Raw genomic sequence first — 22,587 nt, 5'->3', positions numbered from 1 at the left:
TGCTGTTATTATTTATCGTCTACATGGTACCTCCCTAGATTGACACTTCTGGTTCTGAGTCAGTGACTGGCCAGCACCAGCATCTATCGCATAATCCCTGTGACCTGGCAATCTCTTTTGCTTTGTAGATATGGGACCTATACACATGGAATATTTAAGAAGCTGGGAATTCCCGGGCCTACACCTCTGCCTTTTTTTGGAACTATTCTGTCCTATCGAAAGGTGAGTGTTGTTTGAACTCCCTCTTTTGTATCTTATGGTTGCAAATCCCAGCGGAGTTCCATAGTAAAAATGCACTCCTCAGGAGGAAGTTCTGAGGCTTCCTGTTCCAGAAAGGGCTTCATATGCCCCACTCAACAAGGGGCATCACATGCCCGACTCAGCACTGGGCTAGGTTTACCCCAGGGCTCTATTACTGTTAGGAGCCTCAGGTTTTGCTTCAGTAGGACAGAGAACCCTCTGGCTGATTCAGTACAGGACTTGATGTTTCAACTTGTGAGCATCATGGTGAGGATTTTCTTTCTGCCAGATGCAGAGTCCCAAGAAGGTAGAGGCTCCTGGTAGCCCTCACTTTTTTTCCCTTCCTCATGGATAGCTTTGAAACTTCAGAGTATCAGGCAACTCAAGTGTTCACCATCGGGTAATTTGCACAGACGTTCTTGAATTCTCTTAAGAATTGCTAAATTCTGCCGTTATTTCCATGGGCCTAACTCATCCTTTGCTGCCCATGATGATTTTGGGGGACTCGAGAGATGGAACAAAAGCTTTCAGCTCTACATCTTTATCCTCAGAGGCAGCACCCTATGGGTGAGTCCGAGCAGGGAGTGTGTATAACTGACAAGATGGTGGCCACCTATTGACTATTTAAACTATAAATGAGTTCTGCATTTTTTTCTTTAAAAAAGAAAACAGAATTACTATACTAAATCACTAGAAAGGAGATTCGACAACATTATTAAAAATTTAGTTTGCCCTAATGGAATGTACTAGGTGACACATGACTGTGAATTATGGTGTACCTTTGTGGTTAATCCAACCCTGGTACTTCCCCATGTCCTGATGCATGGACAGAAGGTTATAAGCTCATGTCTGGGTGGCCAGCAGGCAGAGTCTTGCATAAAGACTGCTCTCTACGTCAGATTTCCTTTCCCGCAGACCAGAGGCTTGTTTCTCAGATCCTAATTCTCCTGAGGTCTTCAGTGCCCCTATTAGTCTAAGTAGATCCCACACCTTTTCCCTTCTGAAATAGCAATAATTTTTTCCACCTTTCTCAAATCACCTCTTTATAGATACACCCCAAGACCACATTTCTAGCACTTTCTTTTATATGGTTAAAACATCACAGATCGTACATGAAACAGCTACAGGAAGATTTGTTTTTTAAGTTACAGAAGTAAAACTCAGAGAAAGTGTCTTGATCTGCTCTGCCCTGGTGGAGGGTGCCACCTCCCTGTCTTTTCTGTTCTGAGCTGGAAAACTGGAAGGCAAATCGACTTTGTCATTTAGTCATTCCCTCACTCAATATCTCTCTCAACAAACATGTCTTAGACTTGTTTAATTCTGCTAGACTAAAAGAGGTCACTGGTATCTTCAACTTACTAATTCTGTTAGAATTCTAGAGGTGGCTCATGAGACCAACGAAAAGAATCCTTAACCAGGAGATGAAAGAGTGTGCAGGTTATTCCTAGTGTCCCTCGACTTCCGTTTTCAATGTCCATGGAGGCAACAATCCAGGGATTTATGAGATTTTAGAAACAATGCAGGCACATCCAAAACCCTTCAGAAAGACAAGCAGTTACTCAGTATCATAGACAAGGGGTAAGTGGTTCAGTATCTACGCCACTTGGAGAAAATTCAAGACTGACTTTAAATTCTCCATTTCAACATTCTCCTCTGTTTTCCATCTGTTCTCCAAGACACCTCCGAATAAGGCTTCCCTCTATCTGCCAGTGCAAGACAGGAAGTCTGATTTTAAGAGATTCGAGTAATTTTTGTCTCAATTAGAGGTACAGTTTAGCACATTTAGAGTAATAATCTAATTTTGTTTCTCCTTGTAGGGTTTATGGGATTTTGACAAGAAATGTTATAAAGAGTATGGAAATATTTGGGGGTGAGTATTCTGGAAACTTTCGCTGGACATACTTGCTGTTCTGATGAAGCCCTCTTCCCCACCTCCCCCTACCCCACCCTTTTTGTGGAACACAGTCTCAGACCAAAGCCTCTTAGAATGAAGCCACCTATTACAAAGGCTTTGGAAGCTTGTCCCACCAGGAATCTGATAGGTCACCAGGTGTTCGGTGTGCAATCTGAATCCAGCTGTAGAGTTGCAGGTTAGCACTGCTGTCCAGACTTTGATGGTCTAGGGACTCCTAGCATCACTCTCTGTCCAGGGCCTCATTATCCCCTCTTCTCCATTTTCTCTTCCTTGGGTCACCTTTAATTGGGTAAAATGCATTATTTCAGACCCTTCTAATATAAGCTCATAAATGCATGTCATTCCCCCTTTCCACATGAATCACTGTTACTTAAAAGCCAAACATTTTTAAATTAAAATTTGATTTATATGTCCTTTTGGAAAATGGCTGTGGCTTTAGGTAAACAGAATAGTAAACCAAGGTAAACAGAATAGTAAACCATTTCTGCTCAGCCTTTTTTACTTTCTCCACAGTGTGGGTTCTGTTATTTTTTAATTTTAAGCTAAGGTTTTCCAATGGAAATTTAGTTTATACAAGTATTGTTTATCTACTCTAGTATACTGATTTTTTGTATGTATGTATATGTATGTATGTATGTATCTTTATTAATGTATTGGGGTAACATTGGTTAATACAATTATACAATGTTCAGGTGTACATTATAATTTGGCATCTATGTATTCTATTGTGTGTTTACCACGCAAAGTCCAGTTTCCTTCAACTACCATATATTTGACCCCCTTTAGCCCATCTCCCTCTCCCCTCCTCCCCCACCTCCTACCATCTGGTAACCAAAAGTCCATTGTTCATGTCCATGAGTCTCTGTTTGTCCTGTTCATTTGTTGCTTTTAGGTTTATATCCCACAAATAAGTGATATCATGTGATTTTCAACTTCTTCTGTCTGGTTTTTTCGCTTAGCATGATTGTCTCGAGGTCCACCCATGTTGTCGCAAAAGACTGTATTTCATCTCTTCTTATGGCTCAGTAATATTCCATTGTACATATGTACCACAGCTTCTTTAGCCAATCATCTATCATAGGACACTTCGGTTACTTCCATGTGAGATGTAGGATATTTCTAAACCTCTCTGTTTCCTGGCGGGCTAATGGACTTGAGGATTTTGCAGAGTTACCTCGGGCAGTTGCAGTTGCTGTTTCTCTTTGGAGCGTCTGGTGTTTTAGTGAGAGCAGCGGGGGAGGTGTAGCAGGGTGCTTGTATGATAAAAGCAAGTGGGAGAAGGCTTCACCTCTCCATACTTCTCGTCTTCTAAGTGCCACCTCAATAACTTATATCACTGCACTAAATGTACTCTACACCCATTTAAACCCTCTCAGTTTTAGAACTTTTTTTTTTTAAATGGACAGCATTAAATGCACTGGTGTTCTTCCATTTTTATTTGTGATCCCAAAACCATATAAAATTCCTCTCCAAAGTCAGAGAATAGGTAAGCCTTGTGGAAAATCTTCCTTTTTGTTTTAGGCAATGCAAATGATTTAGAGTAAAAAATAAAATACCCGTGGACAATATAATAAAACTTACATTTAAGCCGTCAGGAGATCAAGTGAAATTAAGATGTATCATGTAGAAAGAGTCAGCTTTCTGTGGTACACATGTGAAAGGTCGGCTTGCCCTGCTGCTAATATTGTCACCTGCATGGAGCCTGAGGCACATTGGGGATCCACATATATCTAAATATAGATAATGAAAAGAAGAAAACTTTTAAATGAATTATACATGCTCTTCTGCATTTTTAAATTCCTTTTGTCCCTGTCTTTAAAATTTTCCTAACTTTGATTCTGCTCGGGACTTCTCTTTAATAGTTAAAATAATATTTCCTGTTAAGAAATTATAAACTGGTACAATTTTAGAAAACAGGGCATATTCTTACTATATATTTTATAGCATTCTAAATATTTTTTATTTGCAGACACATTTGTACATATTTGTTATCAGTATGTCTGCAATTTTCATCTAACATGAAATCATGCATTTTTCAGGTTTTTGCTATATTTCAAAAGTATATTTTTTAATGACTGAATAGGTGGACTCTATTTTTTTTCCTGTTCCCAGATAATTTACTTGCCTTCAATGATTTACTAGCCTAACTTCCTTTTTGATAATGAAATATTTTTAAACATACAAAAAATTATGAAGAGTGGTATAGGAAATACCCATTTATACACCACCTACACTCAACAAAGGTTCTAATGTTATTACTAACCATGATCTCTAGAAATATGAATTATGTAATATTGAATGAAAAGTCTGGACTTCCAGAGTGACCTCAGCTGCAGAAACTGTCTTGTTAAAATTAATCGGCTTTGTTTTCCCAATGCAGGTTTTACGATGGTCGACAGCCTGTGTTGGCTATCACAGATCCAGACATGATCAAAACAGTACTAGTGAAAGAATGTTATTCTGTGTTCTCAAACCGGCGGGTAAGCATCTATTTCTTCTTAATTTAAAATTTTATTTATTTATTTTTAATGGTTAATTTTGAAATAATAAAAGGTAAACAGGAAGTTACCAAAAAATATTTGGGGGCAGAGGGCATCCCATGGCATGTACCTTTCATTCTGTTTCCCCCAATGGTAATGCCTTATATAACTACAGTATAATAGCACAACGGGAAATTGACATTGGTACTACCCACAGAGCTTATTCAGATTTTATTAGTTTTATGGGCAGTCATTTGTATATATGTGAGTGCTGCACTATAAAAATTTATCATATATGTAGATTTATGTAACTACCACCACAATCAATATACAGAGCTGTCCCATTTCCTTAAGGCTCCCTCTTACTATTCTTTATAGTCACAGTGTGTAGTTCATCCTTTCCTTTTTCAGGGTTTTGGGCAGAGCAAACCTTTCTAAAATTTTATTTTGATGAAGCTCATTTATCAGTTTTTGAAATGGATGGTGTCTTTAATGCCAAATCTGAAAACTTTCCCTTTGGCACTAGGTCCTGAATATTTTCTCCTATTTAAATGTTATATAGTTTTATGTTTTATACTTAAGCCTGTGAACCATATTGTGTTAATATTTGTATTTGTATAAGGTGTGAGTTTTAGGTCAAGTTTCTTTTTTTAGTGTGTACAATGATCCTCCCACCATTTTTTCCCCAGAATTGTTTTAGCTATTCTATGTCTTTTGCCTTTCAGACAAATTTAGAATAAGCTCATCTATGTTTATAAAAAAAAAACTGCTGAGATTTTTTTAAGAATGAAATTAATCATGTAGATCTATTTGGAGAAAATCTATATTGTTACTAGGGTCAAGTCTTTCAATTTATGAATATACTATATTATTTATTTAGATTTTTTTTACTTTCTTTCACCAATATTTTTTAGTTCTCAGTGTAGAAATCCTATACAGGTTTTGTTAAATTTACACCTATCGTATTTCATTTTCTTTGGAGTGACTGTTGTAAATGGTATTGTGTTTTTACATATTCATTGTTATTATAGATATGCGATTGATTTTTATGTGTTGATCTTGTATTCTACAATCTTGCTGAGCTCATGTATTAGTTCTTGAGGTTTTCTTTTTATATTCCTCGAGATTTTCTGCATTGACAATCATGTCACTGAAAATGGGGACACTTTTAATTTTTTCTTTCCAATCTGTATGCCTTTTATTTCTTCTTTTTCTTTTGTCCTCTTACTGCACTAGCTAGGACTGCCAGTAAGGTGTTATATAAGAGTGGTATGAATGGAGATTTTTGCCTTATTCCTGATCTTAGGGGGAAGTATTCAATCTTTCTCTGTTTTGAAATTTTTATAGATTTATTTTTGACAGATAAAAATGTATGTATTTGAGTATATGATGTGACATTTTGATATATGCATACATTATAAAATGATTCCCTCAAACGAATTAAAATATCCATCACCTCTCGTAGTCACTTTTTTTTTTTTTTTTTTTTTGGTGTGTGGTAAGAACACTAAGATCTATAGTCCTAGCAAATTTCAAGTATACAGTATAGTATTATTGCCTATAGTCACCATGCTGTCTATTAGGTCTCTGGAATTTATTCATCTTATAAATAAATATTTCTCTGTTACTATGAGTTTAACTATTTTTCTTTAGATTCCATATATAAGTGATGTCATGTGATATTTTTCTGTGTCTGACTTAATTCAATTAGCGTGTTGTCTTTCAGATTTATCCATGGTGTCACAAAGGGCAGGATTTCCATTCTTTTAAAGCCTGAATTTAATTCTATTTTACACACACACACACACACACACACACACACACACACACTACATTTTCTTTATCCATTCATTATTGATAGGTCAGTACTTACAATTACCATTTTGATAATCCAGATGTGTCATAGATTCCTTGTTCCTTCTTCCTCTCTTTCTTTGGAATTTGATATGTTCTAGTATATGCTTTGATCCCTTTCTCTTCTCTTTTCAATAGGTTATTCTTTGTGATTACCAAGAGGCTTATATAAAATATTTTACATATATAATAGTCTATTTTAAACTAAGAACAACTTAACTTTGTTCTATTCAAAACAAAATGCTTTTACTGCCCCTTTTATGTTTTTAATGTCATTATTTACATACTTTTGTATTGTAGATTCATTAACAAATTATTTGAGCTCTAGTTATTTTTAAACATTTTGTTTTTAACCTTTACACTAAAGTCATAAGTGATTTGCACACCACTATTAAAATATTACTGTATTTTGAGTTTGACTATATATTTACATTCACCAGTGAGTTTTGTGCTTTCATGTGACTTCATATTACTAATTAGTGTTCTTTGTTTTCATCTCGAAGATCTCCTTTTATCTTTTCTTCTAAAGCAGTTCTAGTGCAATGAACTCTTTTCACTTTTATATGTTTGGAAATGTTTTCACCTCACCCTTATTTCTGAAGGACCACTTTGTCGGGTAAAGTGTTCGTGGTTGGTAATTTTTTTTAAAATTTAGCATGTTGAATATGTCATTCCACCGTCTTCTGGCCTTGAAGGATTCTGCCAAGAAATTTGCTGATTGCCTTATGAGCTCATATATGATGAGCTCTTTTTCTCTTGCTGTTTTCAAGATTCTCTCTTTGTATGATTTTCAACAGTTTTATTATAATGTATCTTGGGAAAGTCTTTTTAATTTTTTCCCCCTCTTTAACTCCCCCACCCCCTATTTCCACCTTTGACCTATTGACGTTGCCATTTTCCCCTTAAGAACTGGATCTCTGAAGGTGGGGCATCTCCTCCCACATGCTCGTGGTGTGCACCTGGGGCCTGTCACACCCCGGCGGGCCTGGTCTGTAGCTCCACCTGGGGAACGGACCCAGAACCTTCAGTGTGTAAAGCAGACGTGCTAACCACTACACTATGGAGCCACCCCAATGGTGAGTTCTTTTTAGATCAACCTATTGAGGACCTTAGAGGTTCATAACTAGGATTTCTATATATTTCTACAAATTTGGAAAATTTCAGCAATTATTTTAAAAATAAACTTTCTGCCCCTTTGTCTCTCCTCCTTCTAGGATTTTCATAAAGCAAATATTATTTCATTTGATGGTATCCCATGGGCCCTGTAGGCCTTCTTCATTGTTTTTCATTCTTTATTTTTTTCCTGCTATGACTGGTTACTTTTAAATGATTTGTCTTTGAGTTCACTGACTCTTTTTATAGTTGACTGGATCTGATCTTAGAGCTTTCTGTTGCATTTTGTAGTTTGGTCATTGTATTCCTCAGCTTAAAATTTTATTTTATTATTTTCACATTTTATATCTCTTTGTTGAACCTTTTTTGGTAATTTTTTCTGATTTTGTTAAATTTTTCAAGAATTAAATTTATTGAGGTAAAATCGATTAATAAAATGCACAGAAACCATTGTGAGACTACGGGGATCATGAAGAATTGGAGACTCTGACACCAAATGATCTTATTAAATTTATTTTATCTATGTTTCTTTAGCTCTCTGGGCTTCTTTAGAACAAGTATTTTAATTACTTTGTCAGGGCAATTCATGATCTCCATTTCTTTGGGGTCTGTTACTAGAATTTTATTGTGTTCCTTTGGTGGTATCATGTTTCCTCGATTCTTTGTGATTACTGTAGTCTTGCAATGGTATATGTGCATTTAAAGAAGCAATTACCACTCATAAACTTTATCAACTAAATTCAGTAAGGAAAAACCTTTACTTGTGAATCAGAGCATACTGGAGTGTGCCATGGCCCTCAGTCTAGTGGTGATGGGTGCCAGTGGGTGGTGACTCCAGGGCTGGGTGGTAATGTTGGTCTGGTAGCTGGGTCCACAATATCACCAACTATATGATCTTTGGCAGCAAGAGCTGTGGAGGGTTTATGGCAGTTGTAAGGGCTGTTAGGATATTCAACAGCATCAGCCGGTCAAGTGGTGAGGGACCAAGGCAGGCAGCAGTGATGGCAAAAGCTGGTGGTATGCAAATTTGGGGGGACCAACTGTAGGCACACATGTCAAATGGCAAGGAATAGGGCCAACTGTTAGCATGAGCACAGAAGTAGCTTAGAGTACCTAGTTGTCAGTGTGCACTCATATGGCTATATCAGCAACCTACAGGAACATGGACAACAGTGGGGCCTAGTGAATGAAGTTGAGGCTGAAGCTGTGCAGGTATGTGGCTGCAGGAATTAGCTGTGGGCACATATGGCAGTTTAACCACTAACAGGAGGCAGAACTGACTCCAGGCACCTGTGGAGCTACAAGAGCCCAGTTTGGTGTTATATACATACCCAGCTGCAGAGGTCAAAGCTGGCTGCTGGTATAGATCCTAAGGCTAACGGTGTTAGTGGTGGTACTAGTTGGGGCAGCTCTGGTGGGGGTGGAGTGTGGTAAGGTAGGACTAGGCACCTGAAGTCTGCAAAAGTGAAAACATCTGGGGCTGTCAAGTAGCAAAATCTTCAGGGGGTTCACAGTATCTGCATTGCTGTTGGTTTCTTCAGCAGCAAAGACTGTTTGGGTCTTTTACAGAGGACACAGAAAAGCAGGGTCATTCCTGCCACATAGCTGATACCGGCGGTCACTTCTCTTCTTTGTTCTTAGCTACTTCTAGATTTTTTATCTATGCTACATGGTGTGTGTAGTGAAACCAAAGCAGGTCATTTGTGCTGTGCCCTGAAAGGCTGGGGGAAATTGTCGCTCACCCAGTTGTTTTTTACTCAGCAAAGAGGAGTCTCACAGGCTGTGGAGTTCCCTCTTGGCATTGAGCATTGCTGGCCTGACAAATGGGATAATGCAGGCAAAATTAAACCCTTCTTCCTATTCACTTTATATAGTTCTTTTCAGGTTTTTTGCTTCACTCTGTTGCCGATCTTCTTAAGTAAACTCCTGCGCTCTCCTAGATCTATATTTGTTTGTGGATAGCTGTCTCATTGTTGTTTGTGGGATGATGGAGGCTAGAGTCTCCTACTCTAGTATCTTGGTGATGCCCCTCCAGGTTTTCATCATTAAATGTGACATTAGCTATAGGAGGTTATTTTTGTAGATGCATTTTAACAATTTGAGGAAGTTTTCCTCTCTGTCCAGTTGGTGAGTTTATATCATGAATGTATATTGGAGACACCTATTTTAAAACAAAATATAGTGTTAGAAGATGAAAGAGTCTCAAGCAGGTTGGTTTGATAGACCAGTCCCAAGCTGGTAAAGAAATATAAGGGAAAAGGATTTCAATGTAATTGTATCTTTTTTTTTTCCAGAAAACAAATAGATTCCTTATAAGTATTAACTGCTATTGTGTGTGTGTGTGTGTGTGTGTGTGTGTGTGTGTGCGTATATATATATATATATATAATACCATATGATGCATCCCTTTTTCCCGTTGCTCATGTTGGAGATATAAGTAAATATAGAACTGATTCGAGGCAACATACAGTTTGCCAAGGCTATCTGCTGTCTGTCAGCAGCCCTTTCAGTTCTCCACAGCCCTGGAGGATGTACTAGATTTTATTCCTATCTATACCCCTGAAAGAGAAGTTTCATTTGCATTTAAAAAGAGATTGGAATACAAAGGCTGGATACCATATCAAGTGTCTGGGTGTGTCCTCCACCATGACGGAACTCTAAACATTTAGGATAAGTATTTATTGAGTATGTAGCATAGGGCCTGCTACTAAGTAGAGAGTCATTAAATATTTGTTGAATAATTGATGTCCATTTAACAAATATACAATTATTGAGACCTCAAAACTTATGTAGGGCAAAATGTCTTATGCTTTTAACTCTAGTCTGCAAGTCTACTAGGATTTATGAAAAGTGCCATCTCCCTGTCTGAGGATGAAACTTGGAAGAGAATACGAACATTGCTGTCTCCAACCTTTACCACTGGAAAGCTCAAAGAGGTAAAAACATAAAGATGTTCAATTAGAAACTCAAAAAAAATAAAAGCATCTGGGGATAGGTAGAAAATAAAAGTTTCTTTCCAAGAGGTAGCCTGCTAAATTTGAGCTTCTCAAAAATGGTCTTGTATTTTCTGTCCTAAAAGTGACATTATAAGATTCATTATAAAATATCACTTGCTGCTGCATGCTTGTGAAATCCAGGTCCTTTTAGGACTTGAGTCTTGGCACTTAACTTTAACTGCTATTATACTTTGTGTCTAGATGTTCCCCATCATTAGCCACTATGGAGATATGTTGGTGAGAAACCTGAGGAAGGAAGCAGAGAAAGGCAAGCCCATCTCCTTGAAAGAGTAAGTAAGGGTGCAGCCACTGGGTTCTAAGCTCTGTCACGAGATCCTCCAGCTGCCTGCCATGAAGCTGAAATTCCCACTGTCAACTTACTTTAATGACCAAACAGAAATAGGTGTGTAGTATTACAATGCCGGTGGGCCACCCAAGAAGAGATGACTCACCGAAAAAAGCAGGACAGCCACTAGAGAAACGTCTTCTCCTGTGTACATGAGCCAAGATACATTTTTCTGCATAATTGTCACCTTGGATATTCTGGAAGACGAAAAATCCACAGTTTAAGAAGAAATGTGATCGTACCACAATTTTGATATATAGAGTAGGGGAAGTAACTTGGCACATACTGGTGGGAAGTGGGTGGGGCAGGAAAGTTATAATGTAGAACTTGGAGCCCCTTAAACCCCTTCGTGATTTTGCTGGGGATACCAGCAAAATATGAAACATTAAGTCTTACCACCACTTCTCCTTTCTTTAGTCTCAAAAAAGAGAATGTCCTGCGCAGACTCTGGGCAAGGTGACCGTATCATTTCTTGTCTAAAGTAAGATATTTTTCAGTTACGCAGGAACAACAGATGTAAATTGAGAAAACTGAGAACACATGATCACTGGCCTGTGGGATTCCCCCAAATCAATTTTGGAGAGCTTTATTATTTTTTTAAAACTAGGGACATTCTTAGTTCTCACATTTTACAGAAATGAGTTTGCCCTCACAGGAACCTCAAATCACTGGAGTTGAGGAGAGTGGGTCTTTTAGGAGCCATGGCGGGGGTGTGGAGAAAGAGGGATGGTGTTGCTGGCAACAGCTGGCAACTCAGAAGAGGGTGCTGCTGTTCTGTGATGTGCTGAAGAGCAATCAGCTCTGAGCATAGACGCTCTGGGGAGGCAGGACCCAGATCAATGTCATGTTTCTTGACTCCACTAGGATGAGTTCGTTTTGTCCTGCTCAGATACAGTACAACTACTAGTGCCCACACTACTGTCATTCGCCTGGTTATGGGTCTCCATCCATTTGTGACTGATCTCCTTGTGCTTGCAAGTGGGTCTATCTTGCCTCCGTGTCCCCATCACCCCCAGCACAGGGCCAGCGATATCCCTGGCACCTCATAAACTCTTCAGATGATCCAGCAGATGGTTTTGAAAGTGTGTGGCCCTTTTCGTGTCTTTGCCTGAGCATATGCATTTACATGCTCTTCTTGCTGCATCTGTTCAATAAGGAGAGCAAAGTTGTGCTGATTTTAATTATCCTCGTCTTTCTTTTTCTACTCAGCATATTTGGGGCATACAGCATGGATGTGATTACTAGCACATCTTTTGGAGTGAACATCGATTCTCTCAACAACCCACAAGATCCCGTTGTGGAAAATATCAAGGAGCTGTTAAAATTTCATTTCTTTGACCCATTCATTCTCTTAATAAGTATGTAGATTACTATTTTTTCTTTCTCCCTCCCTCCTTCAATTAATCTATCTTTCTCTTTCTTTCTTTCTTTCTTTCTTTCTTTCTTTCTTTCTTTCTTTCTTTCTTTCTTTCTTTCTGTCTGTCTGTCTGTCTTTCTATAAAAGCATATTGAGACATAATTCTCATAGTACATAATTTATTCATTTAAAATGTACAATTTAATCTTTTTTAAAACCTAGTGTCCATTGACAGATAAATGGATAAAGAAAATAAAATACACAGCTCACACACACTCAATGAAATACTACTCAGCCATAAAAAGGAGGTAATCCTGTCATTTGTGACAACATTGATGTACCTCGTGAGAATTATGATAAGTGAAATAAATCATACAGAGAAACACAAATACTATATGATCTCACTTGTATGTGGAATCCAAAAAATATCCAAACTTATATGAAAACAAGAAATGGTTTGTGGTTATCAGAGGCAGGACTTGAAATTGGGGAAATTGAATGAAGTTGGTCAAAAGGTACAAACTTTCAATTATAAGATAAATAAGAGTTTAGATTCTAAAATTTCTGATAACAAGGGAAAAAAGACTTTGTAACTATATAAGATGAATGATGTTAACTAAGCTTATTGTGGCAATTATTTTGCCATATATGTATGTCAAGTCATTATGCTGTATATCTTAAGCTTCTACAGTTCTCTGTGTCAACTAGAACTCAATAAAACTGAAAAAAGTTTTTAGTACATTCGAAGATATATGCAGCCATCACAATATCAACTGTTAGAATGTTTTTGTCTACTAAGAAACCCTGTAGCTTTTAACTTGCACTTCCTATTCTCTTTAGCCCTAAGCAAATCTCTAATCTACATTCTGTCTCTATAGATTTGCCTATGCTGGACACTTCATGTAGATGGAATCACATAATATGTGGTCTTTTGTGGCTGGCTTCTTTCATTTAGCATAATGTTTTCAAGGTTCATTGATGTTGTAGCATGTTTCAATACTTCATGTACTATTATATCCAAGTAATACTCTATTGTATTGAAAGTCTCCATTTTGTTTATCCATTCATCAGTTGATGGACATTTGGGTTGTTTCCGCCATTTGGCTATTGTGAATAGTGCCGCTATAAATGTTCATGTACAGGTTTTTGTTTTAATACCTGTTTCAGTTCTTTTCAGTTTCTTTTGGTTGCACTTATTTAACAAAGGGGTGAAATTTCTAAATTATATAGTAATTCTGTGTTTGACTTATTAATGAACTGCCAAAATTTCCCCATACATTAGCTACATCATATTACATTCCCACCAGTAATGTATGAAGGTTCCAATTCCTCCGCATCCTCACCAACACTTGGTCAACATTTTCTATCTTTTTAAAAAATTAAATTTATTGAGGTGACATTGGTTAATAAAATTATGTAGGTTTCAAGTGTTTAATTCAATCACACACCATCTGTATAATAATTGTGTGTTCACCATCCAAAGTCAGATCTCCTTCTGCACCATATATTTGATCCCCTTTACCATTATCTACTTTCCCCCTTCTCCCCTTTCCCTCTGTTAACTATGAAACTGTTGTCTGTGTCTATGAGTATTTTTTTTGTCTTGCTCATTTGTTGCTTTTAGTTTTATATCCCACATATGAGTGAAATCATGTGATTCTCAACATTTTCTGTCAGACTTATTTCACTTAGCATGATTATCTCAAGATCATCAATGTTGTCATAAATGGCAGTATTTCATCTTTTCTTATGGTTGAGTAGTATTCTGTTGTATATATGTATCACTTCTTTTTTTTTTTATCCAATCATCTATTGAAGGACATTTTGGTTGTTTCCATGTCTTGGCCACCATAAATAGTTCTGCAGTTAACACTGGGTTGCATATATCTTTACAGATAAATGTTTTTGAATTTTTGGGCTAGTTACCTAGAAGAGGGATTGCTGTGACATATGGTAATTCTATGGCCATTCTAGTGGGTATCAAGTGTTATCTCTTCATGGTTTTGATTTGCATTACCCTGAGACTAATGATATTGAGCAACTTTTTATATGTCAGTTGACCATTTTATAACTTCTTTAGATAAATGTCTATTCAAATTCTTTGCTCATGTATAGTTGGGTTGTTTGTCTTTTTGTTGTTGCATTGTAGGAGTTCTTGACCTAGTCTAGATAAAAATTCTTCATCAAATATATGATCTGAAAAGTTTTTCTCACTCTGTAGGTGTCTCTTCAATTTCTTGATAGTATTTTTTAAAGGACACATTTTTAATTCTGATGATGTACAATTTATATGTTTTTCCTTATTGCCTCTGCTTTTGATATTATTTAAAAAAATCCATTGCCAAATCTGTCATGAATAATTATTCCTTGATTTTCTCCTAAGAGTATAGAGTTTTACTGTTTGTTTTTAGTTCTTTGATCCATTTTAGTACTGTTTTTGTCTATGATGTAGGTAGGAGTCCAACTTCATTCTTTTGCATGTGGCTATCCAGTTGTCCCAGCACCATTTATTGGAAAGGCCATTTTTTCTCACTGAATAGTCTTCGAACCCTTTTCAAAATTTAGGTGACTATATGCACATGGGTTTATTTCTGGACTCTAAATTGTATTTCTTTGATCTATATGTCTGTCCTTATGGCAGTACCACATTGCCTTGTTTATTATAGATTTGTGTAAGTTTTAAAAGCGGAAAATGCGAATTCTACAACTTTAATCCTTTTTTTTCAGATTTGTTTTGGCTATTCTGAGTCACTTTCAATTTCATAAGAATTTTAAATTTAGCTTGTCAGTTTCAACAAAGAAACCAGCTAGAATTCTTATAGAAAATGCATTAAATCTGTAGATTGATTTGGAGAGTATTGCTTTCTTGACAATATTAAGTTTTCTGATCCAAGAACATGAATGTTTTTCCATTTACTTAGATTTTTAAAAGTTTTTATATTTTCATTTTTTAATTATAGTTGACATACAATATTATATTAATTCCAGGTATAAAACACAGTGATTAGACATTTATATGACTTATGAAGTGGTCATCCTGATAAATCCCACAACCATCTGACACCGTTTATAGTTATTAAAATACTACTGACTATATTCCCCATGTTATACTCTATATCCCCATGACTATTTTGTAATTACCAATTTGTACCTCTTAATCTCATATTCACCAATCCACCACCCTCCAGCTGGACAACCTTCAAAATGCTTTCTGTAAATATGAGTTTCTTTCTGTTGCTCACTTGTTTTATCTTATTCTCTAGATTCCACATGACATTTGTCTTTCTCTGTCTGACTTACTCCACTCAGAACAATACCCTCAAGGTCCATTCATGTTGTTGCAGATGACAAAATTTCCTTCTTTTTTATGGCTTAGTAACATTCCATTATATATATGTACCACTGTTTTTTATCCATTCATCTATTGATAGACACCTAAGTGATCTCCATATCTTGATTATTGTAAATAATGCTGCAATGAACATATGGATTCACATATCCCTTCAAAGTAGTGTTTTGGGTTTCCTCAAATAAATACCCAGAATTGGGATTACTGGGTCCTTCTTTGTCTTTTCCTATAGCCTTTGTTTTAAATTCTATTTTGTCTTGTATAAGTATTGCTACCTAGTTTTTTTGTTTGTTTCCATTTTCATAAAACATCTTTTTTTTATCCCTTTACTCTCAGTCTGTGTGTGTATTTCAGTATGAAGTAAGTCTCTTGTAGGCAGCATATATAAGAATCTTGTTTCTTATCCATTAAGCCACCCTATCTTTTGATTGGAGCATTTAGCTCATTTAAATTTAAAGTAATTGTTGCTAGCTATGTAGTTATTGCCATTTTATTATTCATAATTTTTTTCTTTTTTTCTTTTTATTTCTTCTTAAAGAAGTCCAACCAATATTTCCTATAATACTGGCTTGGTATTGATGAATCCCTTTAGCTTTCTCTTATCTGTGAAACTTTTTATCTGCCCTTAAATTCTGAATGATAGCTTTGCTGGGTAGAATAATCTTGGTTGTAGGTCCTTTTTTCCCATTACTTTGACTATTTCCTGCCAGTTCTTCTGGCCTGCAGAGTATCTATTGAAAAATCAGCTGACAGTCTTATGGGACCTCCCTTGTAGGTAACTAAATGCTTTCTTTCCTCTGCTTTTAAGATACTTTGTCTTTAACCTTTGGCATTTAAATTATGGTGTGCCTTGGTATGGGCCTCTTTGGGTTCACCTTGTTTGGGACTCTTTGTGCTTCTTGGGTTTGTATATCTATTTCTTTCACCAATTAGGGAAGTTTTCAGTCATTATTTCTTGAAATAGGTTTTCAATTCCTTGCTCTCTCTCTTCTCATTCTGGTACCCCAATGATGCTAATGTTGGTATGCTTGATGATGTTTCAGAAGCCCCTTAAACTATATTCATTTTTTTTTTTTGGATTTTTTTTTCTTGTTCTTTTGATTGGCTGTTTTCTGCCAGTCACTGATTTGATCCTCTGCTCCATCTAATCTACTGTTAATTCCTCCTACGGTATTCTTCATTTTAGTTATTGTATTCTTCATTTCTGACCAGTTCTTTTTTTATGTTTTCTGTCTCTACTTTTATGTTTTCTATCTCTTTGTTAAAGTTCTCACTGAGTTCCTCTATTCTTTTCCTAAATTCATTGAACGTCTTTATAACAAGTGTTTTAAAATCTGCATCTGGTAGATTGTTTGTCTCCATTATGTTTAGTACTTTTTTTAGCGCTTTGTTCTGTTCTTTCACTTGGGACATATTTCTTTGTCTCTCCATCTTGGCTGCCTCCCTGTGTTTGTTTTTATGCAGTAGGTAGGACTGTCAGACTTAGTAGAGGGACCTTCTATAATAGGTGTCCTGTGGGGTTCAGTGGTACAGTCTCCCTGGTCACCTGAGTTTGGTTCTCCAGATATGTCCCTTTCATGGATTGTGTGTGCCCTCCTATTGTAGTTGAGCTTTGATTGCTGTTTGCTTGTCAGTGAAAGGGATTTTCATTCAGGCTGATTGGTTGTGATGACAGGCCATTACCAGTGGGGGAGCTATTGTGCAGGGGCTGACCCTACAGAGCAAGATTCGTTTTAGCAGGACTCTAGTACCTACCCTGTCTGCTCTTTGTGTGTGTCATCCTCACCAAAGCTGGGCACTGGGTGAACAGGCCAGGGACTCCTGGGAGGGACCCTGCTGTAGGCCAAGTTTAGATGCAGCCTGTGCCCTGTTCAGGGCCACCTAGAATGAGCCACCAAGCAATCCAAAGATGGCCACTGCTCGAGCTGGGCTTGGAATTGCCTCGAGAGGCCAAGCTGCAAACTGAGGCTGGCTGCCGCTAATGCCAGGCTTTGGCTGCTCGGCAAGACATATGGGGTATGCTGAGGCCAGATGCTGCTTGTGAATCTTTGAAATATTTTAGGAAAGTTTACAGCATGAGCCAAGACAGGCCACTTGTATGGAAAAGCTACTGGAAGAAATTTGGGTGGGCATCCATGCTGGGAGGTGTGGGGTCTCAGGCAATCACCAGGGTAGGGCAAACAGTGTTAGCTGAGTTGATTGAGACTCAGATATGGTGGCCACTTGGTCTGAAAGCTAGGCGGGGGAGAGCTCATCAAAAGAACAATACCCTCTGCCAGCACTTCTGTCTGAGAGAAGGCTGCCCCTCCAGCCCTTGCTCTGAAGCCAGACAATTTGCTTCCTACCCATATGTCCCTGGCACCTTTCAAGCTATTGTCCCAGAGCTGGATCTCAGAGCAAGTGAGTCTGTCACTGAGTAGGTTCATGTGAGGCCCTTTATGAGAAGAACCTTGGACTCCTCCAGCACTTTGTCTCACTCAGCCCCAGTCTCTGCTGGTTTTCATATTCAGAAGTCGTGGGGACTTCTCTTTCCAGCACTGGAACCCCGGGCCTGGGAGCACTCACTTTTCCAGGGGAAACTCTGTAGTTGAGATATTTTTCCCTATTCTCAACTGCCATATGCGGGTGTAAGACCAGCCTGTTTCGCATCTTCATCACTCTTACCAGTCTTGAAGTGGCCTCTCCTGTGAGTTCCTAGTCATAAGACTTTTGTTCAGTTAGACTTTAGGTGACTCTCAATGATGGCTATTCTGTAGTTTAGTTGTAACTTTAATGTGGTTGTGGGAGGAGACAAGCACAGTGTTTACATACTCCACCATCTTAACCAGAACTCTCTATTTACTTAGATTTTAAAAATTTATTTCAACAATATTTTGTAGTTTTCAGAGTATAAGTTTCGCACTTCTTTTGTTAAATTTATTTCTAAGTATTCTATTCTTCTTGATGTTATAAATAGCGCTATTTTCTTAATTTCACTTTTGGATTGTTTATTGTAGTTTATAGAAATACAATTGATTTTATTATTACATTTTTTATTAAATTTATCAGGGTGACATTGGTTAATAAAATTATGTAGATTTCAAGTGAGCAATTCAATTGTACATTATCTGTATATTGCATTGTGTGTTCACCACCCAAAGTCAAATCTTCTGTCACATAGTATTGACCTCCTTTACCTACCTGCCCCCTCCCCACTTTACCTCTGGTAGCCATTAATCTGTAATACAATTGATTTTGTATATTGCTCTTGTACCTTGAAATCCTATTGAACTTGTTTATTAGTCCTAATAGATTTTTAGTGGATTTCTTAGGATTTCTTATATGCAAAGTACGTTATCTGATAATAGAGATGGTTAACTCCTTCATTTCATATATCAATATCTTTTATTTCTTTTTCTTGTCTGCTCCTCTCTGGCTAGAACCTCAGATAATGTAAATAGAAGTGGTGAGAGAGGCATCTTTGTCTTGTTCCTAAACTTAGGTGAAAGGATCCAGTCTTTCACTGTTAAGTAGTGTTAGCTACGGTTTTTTCACAGATGCCATTTATGAGATTGAAGAAATTCTCTTATATTCCTATTTCATTGAGGTTTTTTTTTTATCACAAAAGGTATTGGATTGTGGTAAATGCCTTTTCTGCTTCTGTTGAGGTGATCATATGGTTTTTGTTTTTTATTCTAATATGGCATGTTTTGCGACCTTGTATTTTTGGAATACACTCTACTTGATTATGGTATATACTTCCTTTTATATGTTTCTTGATTGAGTTTGCTAGTATTTTGTTAAAGATTTGTTCATCCACAGTTATAAGATATGTTGGTCTGTGGCTTTCTTTTCCTGTGTAACATTTGTTTGGTTTTAGTATCAGGGTAATACTGGTCTTGTAGAATGAGTTCGGAAGTGCCCCCTCCTCTTCTATTTTTTTTTGGAAAAGTTTGTGAATAACTGATAGTCATTCTTCTTTAAACATTTGGTAGACTTCACCGTCGATACTATCAGACCTGAGGTTTTTGTGTGGGTATTTTCTAAATTACTAATTTAATCTTTTTTCTCATTATGGTCTTTTCAGATTGTCTATTTCTTTCTAGGCATTAGCACCTGGTATTCCTAGGTGCTCTCCCATCCAAGTACTAACCAGGCCTGACCTTGATGAGCTTCCGAGATCAGACAAAATCGGGCATGTTTAGGGTGGCATAGCTGTAGACTCTTATTTTTTTAATTGGTAGTTGTCTCACCTCTTTTGTTTCTGATGCTAGTCATTTGAATGTTCTCTTCTTTTTTCTTGCTCAATTCAGCTACATGTCTTCAAACAATAATCTTTTGATTTCATTGATTTTTCTCTACTGTTTTTTATTCTTTATTTTATTAGTTTCCTCTCTTATCAGTATTTTTTTTTCCTTCTGCTTGGTTTTGATTTTGTTTGTTATTCTTTTTTTCATTGTGATAAGGGAGAAAATGTGGTTATTGATTTGAAATCTTTGTTCTTTTTAGATGTAGACATTGGTAGCTATAAATTTCTCTCTGAGCACTGTTTTTGCTACACTCATATTTTGATATGTCATGTCTTCCTTTTTATTCATCTCAAAGTAATTCCTAATTGCCCTTTTGATTTTTTCTATGACCCATCAGTTATTGGTTATTAAGTTCCTTTGTGAGTTTCCCAATTTTCTTACTGTTATTAATTTCTAATTTAATTGCATTGTGGTCGAAAGACATACACTGCATTATTCTTATCCTGATTACTATTTCTTGAACAGCAAGATTAATTAAAATAGCAGACTCTGGTGTCTGGTTTATCCAAAGATACTCTAGCCTAATAGATAAAAAGGTTAAGCAGTTTAGGAACATAATCCAGTTCTTTTGGTCACCCCAACAACAAGGAAGAGGCCATTGAACTCACTGCTATAACGTGGACCAGTATGTGTGGACTTACCCTTGCTCAGCCTCAGGTTTGTAAATCTGAGCAAAGGTCGTAGAAGGAATGGCTCCTGATGAGAAGCCTGGTGTGTTTTACTCTTCTGTTTGTGAAATAAAATAATTATTTTTTCAGGTACATTTTGTATTTTCATTGTTCTTTTCTTTTTCCTTACAGCACTCTTTCCATTCCTTAACCCAGTTTTTGAAGCATTAAATATATTTCTGTTTCCAAAAAAAGTTACTGATTTTTTCAAAAAAACTGTAAAAAGATGAAAGAACATCGTCTGCAAGAAAAGCAAAAGGTAAAATATGAGTGTTTATTTTTTGATAATTTATTGAGTCGTATATGTACAATTTGTGCATTTCTCTTTTGTTTTTAAAGGTAGATAGAGACTCTAGGGTTTAGAGAGGGAGATTATAACATTTTACTGGGAATGAAGAAGTTGGAGGTTGGGAAAGGAAATCAGAAAATTAGTCAGAAAGGCAATATTTAAAATGTCATAATGAACACAATGATTAGTATGTCACTGCATGAGTATTGTTGAGATAAAAAGTATACCACTTACTTCAATAAATGATCAAAGTATAAAAATTACTATTTAAAAATTATTTTCCTGATTTTATAATTCCCTAATCTTAAATTGTCAAAGAATCACTTCAATTCCAAGTCTCTTATTTTATACATTTTGCAATGGAAGTTTTGATGGGACACTTGAAATATAGTCTATGTTAAATTGGAGCCCACCCAGAGACTGGGGAGGGCAGGAGTCTTCTCTGAACATTGAGGCAGCAGCTAGCTAACCCAACTTTGCCTTCCTGAGGACTAGTGGCTAGCACAAAAGAGTCTGAAGGTCATGGGAACAGGGCTGGTACCCTAGGACTGCACTGAAAATTATTCAGAATTCTGTAAGAGTGGGACATTTGAAGCTTCTCACAGAAAAGCTGCTGATGAACTCTGCAAATGTCAGGAAATTCAGCTAAGTGGCCATTTGTTAAGAATTAAGGACTGGGAATAAAATGGATAAAGTTCAGGACTTTCTCCTGAGCAAGCAGGAGTGACAGGAGAGGGAGCAGGCAACTCTTTGGCAGGGAAGCCATGTTCAAACCCCAGAAATGTTGAAGATCAGAGACAGTGAGGACCAAAGAACAGTTGGACATGATGGCTGGATTTCTTTTAGGGAAACACCATGGTCTCCAAGATTTGTAGATGGAGGTTTTGTTCACTGATGACTCAGGGGACACTAGTGAGACTTCTGGACTTAAAGGGGCCAAATTCTCCGGGAAGAGCCTAAACGTGGCAGTCCTATTTTATTTCCAACTTCACAAGTGACTCTCTGTCATTAAAATTTCTCCTTCTGCTTCCAGCACCGAGTGGATCTTCTTCAGCTGATGATTAACTCCCAGAATTCCGAAGAAACAGACTCCCATAAAGGTAACCAAGTCATACTTCAGAGGGCCTGTGGTAGGGGGTGGTTCTGAAAATGTGCAGGAAGATTTCTAGGCAGATAAGAATTTCTGCCAAATTGAAGAAAGGCACTTGTTCAGATATAGATGGCAGCCGGTGGCAGTTTCTAGAAGCTTGCAGACATGACTGTCTTTGCTCAAAGCTTGAAGGGCAACCATAAACAAGTATTTTATGCCTAGAAGTCGGTCAGTGGTCTGTGGATCACCTACATCAGAACCTCTGAGGAGCTTGTTTCCAGCGTCCATACTCTGGCTTCATCCAGCCTTACCGAATCAGAACCTCTGCCTGGAAATTTGCATGAAGGCTTCATCACCTCAGGAGGCACATTGCCACAGCCTGGGTGACCTTAATGTGGAACACTGGTTGAAACTGTGGCCACTAGCTTAATCTACTGTGAAATTTTGTTTTTTTTCTGTCATTAGTAAGTAACTTGTGGGGAAGACTTTGAGACTAAGTAAATATTCTGTTCCTCTTCAAACTCACCTACTAGTTTTTATCATTTATGGATGGTTTTTTGGCTGCAGTCATTATTACTGTGATGGTTGCAAATTAATGACT

General features: G+C 37.1%; 1 protein-coding gene across 1 annotated transcript in view; it reads left to right on the top strand.

The window, feature by feature from the left end:
• Nucleotides 1–22,587, top strand: part of LOC107498118 (cytochrome P450 3A12-like) — a 38,329-nt gene that overhangs the window by 5,206 nt on the left and 10,536 nt on the right. Inside the window, 9 exon segments of the mRNA XM_036226268.1 lie at nt 129–222; nt 2,058–2,110; nt 4,536–4,635; nt 10,425–10,538; nt 10,800–10,888; nt 12,154–12,302; nt 20,740–20,826; nt 20,829–20,866; nt 21,930–21,996. Coding sequence (XP_036082161.1) covers nt 129–222; nt 2,058–2,110; nt 4,536–4,635; nt 10,425–10,538; nt 10,800–10,888; nt 12,154–12,302; nt 20,740–20,826; nt 20,829–20,866; nt 21,930–21,996 — 791 coding nt within the window.

The sequence above is a fragment of the Rousettus aegyptiacus genome, unplaced genomic scaffold (genome assembly GCF_014176215.1).
Source record: "Rousettus aegyptiacus isolate mRouAeg1 unplaced genomic scaffold, mRouAeg1.p scaffold_m13_p_8, whole genome shotgun sequence".
Classification (NCBI taxonomy): Eukaryota; Metazoa; Chordata; class Mammalia; order Chiroptera; family Pteropodidae; genus Rousettus; species Rousettus aegyptiacus.
The sequence above is the reverse complement of the archived record's forward strand: the minus strand, read 5'-3'. Positions and strand labels throughout refer to the sequence as shown.